Source organism: Ochlerotatus camptorhynchus, unplaced genomic scaffold (assembly GCF_037179485.1).
Source record: "Ochlerotatus camptorhynchus isolate MF236.1 unplaced genomic scaffold, CSIRO-AGI_Acam_v1.1 ptg000101l, whole genome shotgun sequence".
In the NCBI taxonomy this organism is placed as follows: domain Eukaryota; kingdom Metazoa; phylum Arthropoda; class Insecta; order Diptera; family Culicidae; genus Ochlerotatus; species Ochlerotatus camptorhynchus.
Genome location: NW_027040591.1, coordinates 1,090,488 through 1,107,794, shown reverse-complemented (window position 1 = coordinate 1,107,794; position 17,307 = coordinate 1,090,488). Strand labels below are relative to the sequence as shown.

The 17,307-nt window shown below is 38.3% G+C and overlaps 1 protein-coding gene across 2 annotated transcripts in view; it reads right to left on the bottom strand.

Moving 5' to 3' along the window:
• Positions 1 to 5,815, bottom strand: part of Drat (Death resistor Adh domain containing target) — a 120,513-nt gene extending 114,698 nt beyond the window's left edge. The window contains exon 1 of one of the 2 annotated variants that reach the window (XM_065219197.1): positions 5,486 to 5,815. Coding sequence is in view for 1 of the 2 variants with exons in the window: in XM_065219195.1 (XP_065075267.1) it covers positions 5,197 to 5,216 (20 nt within the window). In the remaining variant the exon portion in view is untranslated. Of the gene's footprint in view, positions 1 to 5,196; positions 5,218 to 5,485 lie in introns of those variants that run through there. The other variant, XM_065219195.1, reaches the window with a different exon arrangement.
• Positions 5,816 to 17,307: the final 11,492 nt, after the last annotated feature.

The following is a 17,307-nucleotide window of genomic DNA, read 5'->3' as shown; positions in this document are numbered from 1 at the left end:
CAACATGGAAGTTCGCCGTCAAAAATTACATCGAGCCTGAAGATCTTTGGGAGGCCGTCAAACCCGAAAGGAAAGCGGACGGATCTTTCGAGGAAGTCAATGCCACGAAAAACCGAAAAGCAAGAACGAAGATAATTCTGTTGGTGGATCCAACGAACTACCCAACAAACATCGGAAGCAGAACAAGAGCTTATTCATGCAAAAGAATGCTTCTTCAGCGTTTAATTAGCTCAAATTGTTTGTTGAGTATGTTCATGTGGAGGAAGCAACAACAGCGAAGGAAATCTGGGACAACCTGGAGAAAGCGTATTACGATTCCGGACTCAGTAGGACTTTTTCGGAAACTGGTGAAGACTGACCTTGCAAGCTGTTCGTCGATGTCGGAATACGTGAATCAAGTTATTTCGACGCATAGTTAAACGGAATTGGATTCAAGATTTCGAAGGAATGCTCGGAGGAATGGGCTGGCGCGTTGCTGCTCTGTGGTTTACCAGAGCAGTACAGGCCAATGATTATGGCCAGAGTTGCGACCTATCACAGTCACGATCGTCAAACAACTGATGGTAGTAACAATTTGGTTGGATCCATCACCGATCTGGTCATTTCCGACAATCACGACACTCATCTGTGCTCGTTTCGAAGCAGTTGCTGCTTTGCTTGCTTATGTAACTGTGTTGGTGAGTGAGCCCAACAGCTTCCGTTTAATGTTGCCTGCTTTGTTTGGAACTCACACAGTCGCGCCTACCGAGATGAACTTGGAATGCGTAGTCATTGTTTTCATTTTCTTCTGTCGTTTTGCTTTTTCTCATGATCGTACTGCAGAAGTCTTCACTGTTTTCGTTATGCTTTTCATCATCAACAGCGAGTGAAGTGTTTTGCATATGTTAGCAGCGACCATTACTGGTGATTGTTGTTTACCATGGCTCTACCTCTCACTGCGTGACAAAACGTTCTATCAGCGAAAGTCGGTTGATGCGTAGACGAGTGTTACGTGAGTGACATGATATTTTGCATCACTGATTATGGCTCTGGAAAACTCCGGAACCCCGGTAACAGTAGATGCCATCAAGACCAGGAGCTGCCGGCACCTTCGCCGGATGCGTCACTACTGACAAAAGGGAAGCATGGAGAAATCAACAGGCAGCAGAAAACGTTCAACAAACCCAAGACGGAATCAAAAGGCCCGTAGTGCAGGAAGTGTACGATATACGGCCACATCGCAAAAGACGGTAGAAGTTCGAAGGAAGAAGTTTCTTACAATATATTGTCGTCGATTGAGTCGAACAGCAGCACCGATTGGTTTTTCGACTCCGGAGCAACAGTCCACATGACTCACAACAAGACGCTGTTGAAGGATCTGAAACCATCGAGTGGTAATTTTGTTGCGGCCATCAAGAGCGAAATTAGCATTGAAGCTATCGGAAAACCGTTCTGAGGCCACATTGTCGGGAAAGCAGTTCTGAACTTCAAGTCAACGAAGTACGATATATCCCTCAGTTATCTCAGTGAATCTCCTTTCCGTCAACAGGATTGTGAAGAACGGATAAACCATAGTTTTTGCAAACGAAGGTTGTAGAGTGCTGAATGCGAGTGGCGATGTAGTGTCAGGAAGACCAAACCTTCGCTTCCAATCTTATTGAAGCACCCGAGGAAGCACCGCTCGAATCGTACACAGATAAAAATTCTTAATTTTAATTGCGATGTAAACATTCATTCACGTAGACTTGTATTTCATTTCACGTAACCGAGCAACTTGTAAACAATGTTGTTTACAAAGATGGGCTTTTGTATACAATATTTGCTACATTGCATGAAATGTGTCAGAACTTCATATGATATGTGACGCTCCATTTATGTGCATCATATTGAACAGAAATTTACACTACTTTTTCGAACTGTGTAGGAAAATCCACGAACCCATAATTAAACCAACAATCAATACGAAACTAACGATTTTAAATTGGCTCACTACTTGACTAGCCTATTGGTCCCAAGCAAATTGACTAACGTACCCCATTCTAGTATAAATTCCAGTACTACACTAAATATGTTTGTTTTGATTCGCTATGAAAGTTTGACAGATAAAATGAGGGGTTAGTGGATTTTCCTATGTTTCGAGGGGTGAATCGATTAGCTTGGGACCGAAGATAGTACCAGAGCTGAGCAAAAAAGTTGAGCTCGTTTCTTCGGGACCTTCTGGTCTTAGAGTTACCTCTATGATTAAACTCTGTCAAATTTATAAGGCAAATCAAAATAAAAGCATATTCTAGTACGACAATAGAGTACGCTTATAGATATACTGGGAACCAATGGGCTAGTTCATTTTAATACTTAAGTATCACGTTGCTAATAGACAGATTTGAGTAAATCCCAAGGGGTAGATCACTCAGCGAGGGGCCTCATAGCCTAGTCAGCCTGGGCAAATCAATCGGCACAATCTCGTACGCATTGTTGTAAATAAAATGGGAGCACTGCTGTGCAACTGTCATTGAAGTTGTTCACAACATTACGTGCTGTTTGACTGTATATTCAGGAGATCCTCTAATTGAATATACCAGAGGAACTCAGATCAGCAATTCACTTATAGATCTAGATACGAAATGCCACTCACACAAAACAAACTACAGAAGTCTATTCATCATCCTCTATAGCCAGTCTACAACAATGTTCCCCACCTTTTCCAAATCTTTCCGGCCGCTGGTAGAAAGTTGCTTTCGCATCACAAAAGGCAAGGTTTCTGGTCTGACTTTGAGGGCATTATAAAACCCTAAAACATAGGGCTTTAATTATTTTGAGAACACAAAGCACCTAAATTTCGCACACCCGCCACTTCCCGCGTCATCCTCAATCTGATTTATCAATGCGATTTCAAACCAAAACATTTAAGGTTTCAGAAATACCGGGTTGCCGGGATGGATATTTTACAAACAATCGCAGCTTGCTCTATGACCGGCACAATTGGCACACCTGCGATGACCCATGATGACCCAAGATTGGTGTGCGGAGTGACCTTGGTAAATCCCCTTTTGACGAAATTGAGTCGACTCAACTCAATTTTGAGCCGGTCTGATCAACCGTGAATGAGATTCAGTGAAGTTCGAAAAGCTTAAGATAAGAACTTCAAAGAAATTTCGAAAACTTCAAAAAAAATTCCAAAACATCGAAACCTACTGAGAAATCCCAAGATCTTCACAGAAGATCTAAGAACTGTTGAAAAGTTCCAAGAACTTAACTTCGACAAAACTTCAGCGAAATTTCAATAGCTTCAACGAAATTTCAGAAACTTCAGCGAATTCAGCGAGCTTCAGCGATGTTTAACAAACTTGAGATGGGATCCGAAAATGTGAGCAATGTTTCAAGAATTCAAACGATGATGATTCATTGATGTGAAAACTTTGTAGAAGCTTGGGGCATTTCATAGTAATTCAAGGGAGCATTGTTAAATTAGAGCGAACCTCATAAAAGTTCAAGGACCTTCTTTCAATTTCAGGGTTTTTCATTGATGCTTTTTTGGATTTTAAATATCCACCAGTTCAGGAATCTTCGTGAAGCTTTGCAGAAAATCAACGAGAAACGTAGAACCGCAGAGAACTTCGTGGATGTGATGCAAACTTTGCAGAAGTGTTTCGTAGCAATTCGAAAAACTTCGCTAAGCTTCAAAGAAGTGCAGCGATTTTTGTAAAACGTCAAAGGTCTTCGAAGAAGTTCAGAAAACTTTGTAGAAGCTTAGTAAACTTCGCAGAATTCGGGAAAATTGGAAGAAGATCAAAAAAATTAATTTCAGATAAAAAAAAACTTCTTAGAACTTCAGGGATACGTAGCAGTTTGTCAGAGATTTTACTTAAAAAGATGCTCAATGATCCTCCTGGGAGTTTTTGAGAACTTCGTTCAATTGCAGGGAACTTCTCAGATGTGCAGGAATACTCGTAGAAATGAATAGAGATTTTGCCGAACAATTGGAGTAATTTATAGATGTAAAATAAAGAGTGCTTGAAAAAAATAATTACGAATCTCGGAAGAAGTTCAGGGAGCTCCGTAAATTTGGCGAACTTTTTCAGAAGTTAAGGGAATTTAGTAGATGTTTAGAGAATATTGTATAAGTTATAGGAAATTCGATCAAGTTTAGCAAACTTGGTAGAAGTTCAGTGAAATTCCTAGAAGTTAAGAAAACTTTGTTTGAGTTATGCAAAAATTGCATAAGTTTTGGGAACTTCATAGAAGTTGACAGGAGTTTTCAGGAATATGCGGAACATTCCGTAAGTGCAGGGAACTGCATAGAAACTAAGAAAACCTCGGATAAGCTAAAGGGATTGGATACAAGCTCAGAGAGCTTCGTTTGAATACATGGAACTGAGTGTAAGTTCAAGAAACTTTGTGGAAATACAGGAACCTTCGAATAAGTTCAGGAATCCTCGTAGAATTTTAGAGAACAACACAGTTTACCCATTTTTGGGTAGGTTCACTTTTGACCGATTATACACAAATTTGGGTTAGTTTTAAAATAGCGTGAATACAATTTTAACAAAAAATATAAAATAATGGCTATTGCGCCGCGAGTGAGGTGAGGTGACTCACACTCACACCTCACTCGCGGCGCAGAATAGGCTTCATTATGAAGTCAAAATCTTAGATTCTATAGCAAAGATCGTTACATGTTTCCTAAAAATTCTAAAAACCTTGAAAAATTCGATTTGAATTCAATGAAACTTCTTCGCAAAAACAACACCGTAAATGATAATCATTTTTAATATAAAATGTACTAAGCTTTGATAAATAAAATCATCCCAAACCGGTGTTCAAAGAGAACCATGCATTGATGATGATTATGATCGGAATCTGTTGGAGTTATACAGGGGCATAGATAAACCTAATATTCAAAATCTACTCAATCAATGACACAAACTGGCACAAATTAAAGCACATTTACGAAACAGACCGTAATGGATAAGACACCCAAAACATATTCCATGTATGTATTCAAAGCTGTCGAATGCAATGAATATCCCTTCAGTATTACCAAGAGGCATGTTATACAATTAGAAGCTAAGCAACAAAATGTCATCATTTTCACGACACAAAAATTGCGTCATGCCAATCATTCCAGCACTGCGTGGCATAGGTATGTATTGCATAACTCCGGAAACATACAGGGATGGAGATAGGAAGGTAAACATTAGAGCATTCGGAACGACTTACACTGCAGTCTGCTTCTCCATACTGTCTATGCGTGCGACTGTGACCTAGCGAACTCAAACTACGGCTATGTTAGTCAAGCGGTGTTCAGATTTTTACAGCTTTACAGTTTTCCAATTGTGTAGTGACCAATTTGGCTTTTTTATCAGCGGTTCCAATGGTTAATTTCTATCTTACAACAGTGTTTACGTGCGTGCTTTTCGTGAGTTGAACAACAACCAACTTTTACGGTTACCACCAATCTGACATTCCAAGGTCACAGTAAAAGTCAAATGAAGAACTTTTCACTTACAGATCTGCTGTGGCGATAGATCGAGGGCCTTCGGAATCGCGCTACACTGCACAGTCGATCGTGACCGCTGGTCAAATATCCCACTCGAGTAGGTTTTCCGTCCAACAAAATCCGATTGGTCCCGCCTGTCCCAACTGACACGAAAAATTTTCACCGGCCTTCAAGCTCTTTTTGCACCAGAAGCACTATTTTCAACAGCTGCACTATTCCAACTACTTTTTCCTCAAATCAACTAATTAACAGTATCACCTGTACAGACGTAAACAGTTTTCCACAGCGTTTCACGAAGGTTAATCACCAAATGACTAGATACCTCGACTTGCAAAGCTGACACACTCCAGAACGAACGAAACTGACTGTGGTATCTGGTATGTTTAATCCGTATGCGGGGGCATTGGAGAGGTCATCGATTTGGAGGGATCAAACCACTGGAACGGAGAACCGACGACGATGAGAAGAGCGGATTCACTAGAAAATGACAGTTGGAGAACGACAGTACGCATGATTTGGGATTGGAAAAGGATCCACAAAGTGCGCATGTTTTTCCGATGGCCGTTTCACCCGTGTTGGTGTCCTATTTCAGTTGGACAGATATGTTTTGTTTATATGTGATCTGAAGTGTAGAGGGGTTCAGCTTTAATTATGTACTTGGTTTACTTAGCCTACTAGATCAAGGAAATCATTTTCTTAAGATCAAAACTGCTCAATTCAAGTTGATCAGGTCAGAAATACTCCAAATGAGTGAAGCATAGGAACCATACATTTTACTCCAATTCAAACAGTTTGCACACGAACTGCGTATTTGTCATGTTTTCGTGTTGCGTTTGCAGCATAAGCGAGGCCGGTTGTCAACATAACCCAGAAGCGTATGTGTGTACGGCAAGTGGGTGGAACAGCCACATTCATCCGGCAAATGTCCTCGTTGTTCTCTATTGCTAGGTAAATTATTTTTGATAAATACAGAACAAGAAAACATTGAATTTCAACATCGCAACGACTGCGATCATCATAGCCCCAAAACAAAGCGTGTCCCGCTTGTAACTAGAGAGCTATAGATGTGTGAGTTGAGTACTTTGAGTCATGATTTGTTGCATTTTTATTGCATTATTTGTCCGACGCGTGCGACCATCTGAACTGAACAAACTGAAGTTCTGTGCTGAAGCGCTAACACGACAATTGGCGTTGACGGCACCATCGAAAAATCGTCTCTGCTAGAAAATATTGACAGTTTCTTATAGGATTTTTCGGTGGAGTGAAAGGATAGTATAAAGTCCGCCATGTTTCACGCACAGTCTGACGTTTGCTTATGGATTTTACCATAGGAGTAAAGAGCTACAGAGTCGCCGTCAACGCCAATACGAGGAGAGGACTGACAATAAAGCCCGAGTAACGCTAGTAGCGTTACGCTACCACAGTTGATCAAGAAGACAAAGTATTCAAACGAACAGTGGTGAGCAGTTACATGGAGTACACTCAAAAATTATACTCATCGAAAATAGATTAAAGTTTAATCTTTATTTTATTTCTCTTTGTTTATTCATAGCTTTGATTAAAACGTAATCTATTCCTGGTTTGTTTGTTTGAATAGCATGTCATAATTCATTATTATGCATAACAATTCGTTTCTCTGTTTAGCTCTTGCCATGAATCGACATAAGCCGCCTCAAACAAGTATTTTTATTTGAGCTTCAAGTATAAAAAAAGCTGCATTAAGTTTTTATAAAACATTATTTAAATGCAGCACCATAATTACAACACAAGATCATCGGAGGTATTAGGTACGAGTATTTTGCATAATATTGGTCATTTATCTTTGCTTTGGAGTGCGACTAATTAAGGTGAATCACTGTCGCTGTGGGATTCCATGCTTTTGCCGCTGGTCAACGATGAGTCGGAACTGGAACGGATCATGGGGATATCGAGAAAAGAAAAAGAGTTTCGCTGAGGGAATCGAAAAAGGTGAGAATATGCTACGGTACGGTGGTGAGTCTGGTTCAAAATGTTTGATTATCATATCAGGTTTTGTTGGACTTTCATCGACATCCACCACCAGCGATCGTTGCCGTTGCCACAAAATCGATGATGCGAAAAATCCTGAACCTGAAATGTGACCTACTCCGTTCGGTGATCGAGTCTTCTGAGGTTCTTCCTATAGTCAAACCTTCGGGTCATTTCAACGCCAGATCAACATAAACAAGAGCATAAACAACACTCGGTCGTTGGGTTACTTCCGGTTCTGAGTTGATCTATACGAATGGGAAGTGCCTTGGCGAATCAATAGGATGGCAACGTGATCGAAAAATTGTACACCATTTAAGACAAACGTATCTCCATGAAGCTATAGCTAAGCGTAAAATTTTCAGTAAAGAACAGTAGGAAAATGGTGGAACTACGGTCCAAACTAGAAAGTGCAACGATGGACATGCTAGAGGGTAGGTGAATTATACTATTTTTACAGCTAAGTTTAAAAAATATATAATCAATGTCCGGTGTCTCGCTTGCTTGTTTGCTTGCTTCATACTGATTTTTTTCCCTTGATTTGTTTTCAGTCGATCTTGTTTTCCGTGCTGAGCACCAATGCTACCGACGCCAGGGAGGTAGCTCCCACACCTGGGCTCATGAACCGAGGACCAACGGCTTGACTTCCCTTCCGAATGAACCCAGGCCTGCTGGGGTAAGAGGTAATCACGCTTACCACTACACCACCGGCATAGCTACTGGTTTTTGTTGATGACACTTCTTTTATATATATATAATAAGTATTGTATCCGAGCAATCTTTGTTTTATCATTGACACAAATAAGAAAATTCTGAAGTTGCACACCCATTAAGTTTAAGTTCTAGAAATGATTACTTTTTACACATTTTGGTGTATAAACGTTCCTAAAAATGTGCAAAAAATACAGTTCTATTGACGTTTGCTGGGTTTACACATAAATGTGTAAAAGCAGTTTGCACATTGTATGAGTAGGCCCCTTTTTTCGCGAAATGTGTAAAATTTCACGCATTAATGTGTTTCACTGGTTACCGTGTACTTAATTTAAGGTACTTTTTACTAACATTGTTGAGATGGTCGCGTACGGGTATTTTTACCCGAAACCCGACCCGTACCCGGGTTCGGGTCAGATACGGGTATTTAATAAAATAAATTTTCGGGTTCGGGTGAGGTTTTTTTCCGAGGGGACACATCTAAATCTTAATTCTAGATGCTCAACAAATTTTACACTAGCAAATCAAACTTCCGAAAATCTTATTTCATTTTTCGCATCTATTTGCATCGCACATCATCTTTTTGCAGGAAATTTTCAGAATCTTCATCAAGCTTCTTTCTATCTACTCAGCGTGCGCACAGCTAATCACAGCAAAATACAATTTTGCCTGCATCGTAGATAGAGCCACCCCCTCGTTTTTTTTTCCGTGTATTGGCGTTGACGGCGACTCTGTAGCTCTTTACTCCTATGAGAAAATCCATAAGCAAACGTCAGACTGTGCGTGAAACATGGCGGACTTTGTACTATCCTTTCGCTCCACCGAAAATTCCCATAAGAAACTGTCTACATTTGCTGGAAGAGCAAATTTTTCGACATTGTTGTTGGTCCGATTAATATTTTCTTCAAAACTATACTAAGTCTGATTATCGGAGTGGAATTCGATCAGTGTATACTAAAACGATCAAAAATGACAATGTCAAACACGACGGCACTAGTAGTCGTTTTTCAGTTCACGTTCACGCAGAAAAATTTATTGTTGAAACAAAAATATTTTAGGTAAATTTAAACGTAAACTCAGTTTGTTCTGGCCACAAAAATAAAAAAGGTTTATTTCAAACGTATTCCATGTTTGAAGTCATGTGATATTAATGTTTAAAATAAAAATAATGTTATGTTTATTTTAAAAATATTCGTGTTGAAAATAAACGTGAATATTTTTGTTTGGTTTGAAAACTATGCGAACCAAAATAAATATTTTTATTTTGAACATACTTCAAATGTTTGAAAGAAACATACTTAATTTTAAATTATATTAGCATTCGAATGTAGGATAAAGCAAACAAAAATGGATTGCAATGAGACGAAAAAACGATCTGCAGACAGGGCATCTAAACTCCTGCTCTTTTTCGGGTGCGATTAAGGGTGGCCTGTGGATGTTGGGGTCCTGGTCCGAGATGCGGGGACCCGTCGGGATGAGTGTTCGGAGATTCCAGTTCAGTAAAACCAGTGAAACTTTGTGATATTAGCGTCACTTTGTCGTTTCTAACGCTGGTCCTCATACTGGCCTCTTTCTACGTTCGGTGTTGGGGGATCCGAAATAGATTCAAAATCCATTTCGGATTTTCGTTTTTCTTGTGAAGTTGTGAAAGAGGATGATACAGGGATCGCCATCAGAAACGACAGAGTGACGTCGATACTGTGGGGTTCCTCCGGTTTTATCGAGTTTGAACTTTGTTCAGACACTTACCTAGGTGGGTTTCCGGATCCATGATTTTGGTTTTGTTGCGGGCCATTTTCATAGTTGATTGGCAAAGCCGGGGCTTTTTTTTCCGAATGTAAACAAGAAGGAAAAAAGACAGGGCACGCTAAAAATCGTTTACCCAAATCTTATATTGTTGAAATAAACATGCTTTTTACTTTAATTCAAACATACATATTTTTGTTGCAAACATATTTTTAATTTATTTTGAATTATTCGTATGTTTATAGAATGAACATTTATATTTTTGATTTAAATGAACAAAATTCGGTTCCGTGTTGAAGGTGATAACGTTCTCAAATGGTTCTGCAAACATCGTCCGAAGAAGCATATAAGCCTGCCGGAAGTGGAATCAGAGCGTGCCATCAATGGCAACCCTGTATCGATTAGCCACACGGATAGAAATCTCCTTATACCTTTTGGCAAATTTCCATTGCTGATTATTCATAAAATGTATAAGTCAACTAATAAGCAGACGCCTTGCAAAAAGTTAATAAAGATCATGTGTCAAATAAAATGTATAAGCGGTCACACATACCTTTCATGCATTCTAATAGGACCTATGTGGTTTGTCTTATGGAATGTTTAAGGCTGATGCTTTGGCAAAAATGTATGAGTGAAACACATGAATTAAATAATTGATTTTCGTTTCGTGCAATAAACTGCTGATGCACAGTAATTTCTTCTATCTGTTCGACTTAACGGCCAAACCGTTGCATATAACAATTCCAGGGGAACCAAGTTTTAGCCGCTTATCAAAGATCAAAACGGCGGGTAATGATAAACCTGGGTTTCGATAATGATAATTTATGGTATGCTTTTGCTTTAATTAAAACTTTAATTTTGATTTGAAAACAATTATATTAAGCATTAAACGAAAAAGAAGCAGAAAATACATTCCCTCGAATAAACCGTATGTATGCATTGCAAGCATATTTCGATTTTGTACTATGGCAGGTAGAAATCATTTTTATACTAAGTCTGTATTCTCTCCCCGGTATACCGACCTTTGCGTCGGCACGGAGAGTTGCGATTTAGCGTAACTTTTATACTATTTAGCTTCCAATATTTTTTGAGTGTAACATTAGACGCTACACGCTATTTCAAAACTACCCAAATTTGGGTAGAATCCGCCCAGATCCGTCAAAACTGAACCTACCCAAAAATGGGTAAACTGTGTTGGGAGTGACAAATTGACAAATGAACAACATTGACATCAATCCGATCGACGTTGTCCATTTGTCAATTTGTCACTCCCAACACAGTTTACCCATTTTTGGGTAGGTTCAGTTTTGACGGATCTGGGTGGATTCTACCCAAATTTGGGTAGTTTTGAAATAGCGTGTAGAAGAACAAACCTCTCACCGGGAACTTTGAGTACATTCACATTCGTTCGCATGAATAAGCGTTTTTGGCCTACCGGTAATTAATGTTCACTGTCATATTCACTCCTTTATTATGTAAAATACTGAATACGAACGATGACTCGATAATAAATATGTTGTTAAATAGTTTTAATTTTTGAATAGCATTTCGAAATTTCAGTTTTGGATCGGGTTTGTGTCGGGTACGGACGGGTATTTAAAGGGTGTCCACGATGAAATTGCCACACACAAAATTGATTCGCAAAATTCGAGTTTTCATCCGATTGCCATCAAATTTTCAGGGATTGAGAAATAACTATTAAACTTCATTTTACCATTTTACTCGTATTTTATTTACAGTCCATACGCAAATGCCCGCACCTTGGCCTTAACCCCGGCCATAAGATTCTGCACAACCTGTGAATCAACCGTTTTTTGCATGTAAACCCATACTTTCTTCAGTTCCTCGACTGTCTTCACTACCTTAGGTCGTTTAAGAAGGTGCTGTTTCATAATCGCCTAGTACTTCTCGATGGGGCGGTCCGGAGTGTTGGGAGGGTTGAACATTTTCGGCACGAAATTGACCTTATTGTCCGCATACCACTTCAGCACGTCCTTGGAGTAGTGGCATGAGGCCAAATCCGGCCAGAAGATTGTTGGGACGTTGTGGGCCTTCAGGAGAGGAAGCAGCCGCTTCTGGAGGCACTCTTTTATGTACACCTGTCCGTTCATCGTGTCCTGGGTCACGAAAGGTGCACTCCGCTTCCCGCATGAGCAGATGGCTTGCCAAACCAGGAATTTCTTCGCAAATTTGGACATCTTCTGAGTGCGGACATGCTCCGGAACGCTGAACTTATCCTTGGCCGTGAAAAACAGGTTGCCGGGGATCTGTTTGAAGTCGGCCTTCACATATGTTTCGTCGTCCATGATGCAGCATTCAACTTTCGTCAGCATGTTGAGGTACAACTTCCTGGCACGGGTTTTGGCGGACTTGTTCTGCTTCTCGTCGCGATTAGGGGCCTTTTGTACCTTGAACGTTCGAAGCCCAGCCTTAGTTTTGGCCTTCTGGACAAAACTTCGGCTTAGGTGCAGCTTCTTAGCCACATCCCTAACGGAGGCGTTCGGATTTCGGTTGAAGGCCCCAACTACGCGGTTGTGATTTTTGGTGTTGTACGGAATACTTTTTCCTTCACTTCTGGGCTTCCGATCGGTGGTCAACCGTTCCTCGAACCGCTTAATCACTCGCGACACCGTGGAATTCGCGATTCCCAACGTTTTAGCGATGGAACGATGCGAGAGATCCTTGTTCTCGTGATGAATGCGCAAGATTTTATCACGCACGAGCTGTTCTTTCGACTCCATTTCCGCGAGTTTTGATCACAGGACTTTAAAACTTGCAGGATGTAAATAATGCACTATGAACTAAATCCACCCAAATTTTCATTAAAGTCTACCCAACGGTTAAAAAGTTAGAGCAATTTCATAGTGTGGCAATTTCATCGTGGACACCCTTTAGATTTATGATTTGTTGGGTTCGGATTGGGTACGGGTTTTAAGTGGAACCTACACGGTTGCTTTTATTGACAATAATCATATTGTCAATACATTCTATATTGACGTCAATACATCGGTATTGACAATATTTCTGTATTCACACCATCAATATCATTGTCAATAATTCCCATTCGCGTCAATATATTGATATCACTGAGATTATTATTCCATCAGATTTCATAGAAATATCGTATGGTTTTTTGCGATAAGATTTTATGTTGGATTTCATACGATCGGACTATGAAAAACTGTCAGATGTTTTCAACCAGCCATCGTATGATTTTACACGTATACAACTATGAATTTGAATACAAACGAATGATGGATATCATGGAATTTAACTATTGATTTCGCACGTCGTACATTTTTAATTTATTGGATATATTTACTCGTATTTCATTCAATTAACTTAATTTTTTAGAAAATTTCACGAGTTTTCTATACTGATGCAATCGGTGTAGAATCGACTATGCTGGTGCAACAACTTGAAAGAAGTTCGAAGGATCCAACAAACTTCTTGTTCCGTTAGCGTTCGACTTTGATGTAATTGGGGAAGCTATTCGGTCAGTCGGTGCAGCTATGTGCGATGGAAGCGGAAGAACCAGAAGCTAATCTGCAAATGTAAAACTATAGAATTAAAATCATAAATAACTTAAATTTTATTAATCTTACAGGTTTACGAAGCCTTATACAATGTCACGAAACTGCATCCGCCATCTTTGTTGTTCTTGTTGTGATTTGAACTAACCTACTACCTTTCATACGATCGTCTAATGACGTTTCATAAGAAGGGTTTATGGAATTCAAATATTTTTCGTGTACCTTTTGTTGTACCGATCTATAAATGCTATAGATGGAGTATGAATTCATACGAATGGAAGTATGAAATTGGATAGAGCGCATATTTGTATGTGTTCATACGATGCAGCTTATGAAAATAGAAGGGATAGTTTCATCAGTGTACGTATGGGGTTCGCGTTAGAAAATTTAATCGATCGGGTACGGGTAAAATAATTTTCAATTTATCGGGTTCGGGTCGGGAACGGGTAATGGTATGTATTTTGAAGTCGGGTTCGGGTATTGAAATTTCCATATCCTACCATCTCTATCGTATATACCTTCCTCTCTGTGTTTTGATTCTCTGATGCCAAGCACAACTCTACAGTGAACATGCATAAGGGCGTAAACGCGATGATCGTTTCTTTTCTTCGATTTTCTCTTTTGTTAATAACTCGCAAACAAATTCTAGAAAATTGTTTCGCGTAGCTGTAGCAATGCAAAGAGAAACCCGATGAAAAGAATCGATCATCGCGTATACGCCCTTATGCATACTCACTGTCGAATTATACTCTATTGCACAGAAATGCCGAGAAATATTTCAGGCTACAGCTTCTTTTACTCCTGAACGTCTATTGCAAATGGACCGAAAAAGATCTCAACGGTTCAATACGACTTCGGCCTTCTCCGTTCCTGAGATCTTGATAAGCGGTAATGCGATGCAAGTTCTCTGTACACAATGCTTGAATTTATTTAGAAAACAATAATTTCTGTATAACACATCTGAAACTTATATAAGTATCTTCATCTAATCTCAACTGAACGTAGCAATAACATTTTAATAACTGTTGGTAGGCTTGTGAATGAAGATTGAGCATTTCTAGCTCAAATCGTTAAAAAAAATGTCAATTTTGTCTCGACCCCTTCTGATTTGAATGAAACATTGCTCACGTGTTCGCTGCTACTAATGGTTGCATTTTTCATTTAAATATGATTTTTTCCTCCAGAGTAACTTTTGAAAAGGGCGTATAAAAAAATTGATTATTTTTTTTTCCAAAAAATCATAACTTGAAAACTATTGATCTGATCAAAACGGCATATGGCAAGAAGTTTTAGGTAATTAAATTATCTTTGCGGAAAAAATACACTGAAAGAAAAAACTTCGTAAATTAGTATTTAAAAAACGTAAAACGATGATTATCTCAAAACACCCCCCCTTCGATCTTTATAATTTTTTTTTTCAAAAAAAATGATGGAATATTCTTAAATTTCGTGAAAAGTGTATGCTGGTAACTTTCTTTAAAAGAAAGCTATAATTTTTTAAATTTTTATTGATTTTTACAAGTTGATGAAAATGCATATTTTTTATAAAATAATAATTTATTTGGATTCTACGCATAATTTTCGATAACTTTGCATATAGAAACTTTTTTCTTAAGTCCAGCCGTTCTCAAGTTAATGCGAATTAAAAAAATATAATTATAACAATTTTCAACATATTAGGCCATTTTCAAATGTTCGTCGAGATGTCCAGCAACGAGATTTTATTTCATGATTGTATATTAAAAACCAAACAATTCATTCTCAGATATGGTAGCTGTCAGACTTACCCGTTTCTATCTAGAGGCAGCGGAAGAGAAGCACGTTGATGTGGTCAAATGAAAGATTTGTTGAGATAAGAAACAGTATATATTTATTATTTTATTTTACAACTCATATTATTTGAATACATTGAATAATTTGGGTGTATCGTTTGAATTAGAGAATATTTTTACTGCAATTTGGTTGTTTGAAACTGGAATATAGCAATGATATTTTCGAGTTCCAGGAATTGGTTTCACTTTCTTAAAAATTGGATCAAATTCCGTGTCAGCCTTTTTGTATTCTTCCGTAGAAACATAACAAAATGACATTTTTGTTTGAAGATCTTCTTTACGACTATTTGCCCAGTCGTACAGTTGTTTAGGGTTCGTTATAGGGTGCTCGTGTTGCTTAGCTAAACTTGCTCTGGTTGCCATTCTCTTAAGGGTACCGCCAATCGCATCACAAGGACCTTTGCCGTGTGAAGTTGCAAAAAAATGCCATTCCATTTCTACATTATGCTTATCTTTAAATCCACAAAGGCTAGCAATTTTTTTTATGTTTTTGTATTGTGATGCTGCTCTATCTAACATAAAAATACACTTTTGGACTGTTATTTGCGACTTTAAAAATTCTAATAATTTTGAGATAAACAAATGAACTGCTACTGTGTCATGCTTTGAAATTGATTTAGGTAGAGGTTTACAACACTTGAAATTGTTATCCATCGAAAAAAAAACTACTTGCTTTTTAACTTGAAACGCTAAGAGAGATGAACTGAATGGAACAGGTGAAGAACTTGACTTAAATGATCTTTATTTCTTGTATTGTGTGGTTTACATGTATACCTTATCAAGTGACACAGATGCGTCTTTTCAGCTTTAGTTCCTTTTCAATTAAAATTATTATTAATTACAGTTCCTAGTCCTATCAGGCCTGTTTTAAGAATGACCACCTTGGTGGGATTGGTTTGTTTAAAATTTGAAAAAAGGAGACTACTTATAACTACTATTTACAACTACAACTAACCTACAACTACTATATACACCTAATATACTATATACAAAGCATGTTCTGATAAAATACATTTTTGTGCAAATTTAGTCTTAATTTCGTTAATTCGGGAATCTATTTTGGCAATGCCTGCCTCTTCATGTAAATTTGTTATTCTAGTGTCGAAAGGACGATCAAGAACCATCCTCAGCACTCTATTCTGAGTGATTTGGATTTTGTTCCTGTGAGTCTGTGCACATGATTCCCACAGGGGAGCTGCATAGAGGATCGCAGGTGCTATGATTTGTTTGTAGACAGCCAGTTTGTTCACCCTTGAGAGGCGGGATCTGCGGCAAATCAGCGGATACAGAACAGGTGAAAAACGTCCCAATAAATATATATACATATATAGCAGAATAATTACAATGTTGACATTATACCTATCTGCATTAGGTACAATTGATTATAGCAAACTTTTTTAAGTGTGAGTGTAAGAAGCCTCCACGGGGTGCCTTTTTATGTAGTTGTGATATCGCGGGATGAGCTCTTAAGGCACAATATGGTATACGTCAGAGAAGTACCTAGAGAATTTATCTCAATTACAGGTTTAATAACATATTTGTTTACCTGTTTATGTTTTGAGTCTCTGTTATGACATACACAATTCCATCCAGGTATACAACTAATAGAGGACAGAAAAAAGGCACATGAGTGGGTTTGTTGATTATTTGGGTATATTTGAGAGTATTTACTTATAAACTTGTTTCTTTTCTGCTGCGTCTAAATAGAAACGGGTAAGTCTGACAGCTACCATATTTGAGAATGAATTGTTTGTTTTTTAATATTTATTCATGGAAAAACATCTCGTTGCTGGACATCACGACTAACATTTGAAAATGGCCCAAAATGTAGAAAATTATTATAATTTTTTTTTAAATTGCATTAACTTGAGAACGGCTGGACTTAGGAAAAAAGTTTGTAGATGCAAAGTTATCGGAAATTATGCGTAGAATCCAAATAAATTACTATTTTACTAAAAAATATGCAATTTAACCAACTTGTAAAAACCAACAAAAATTTCAA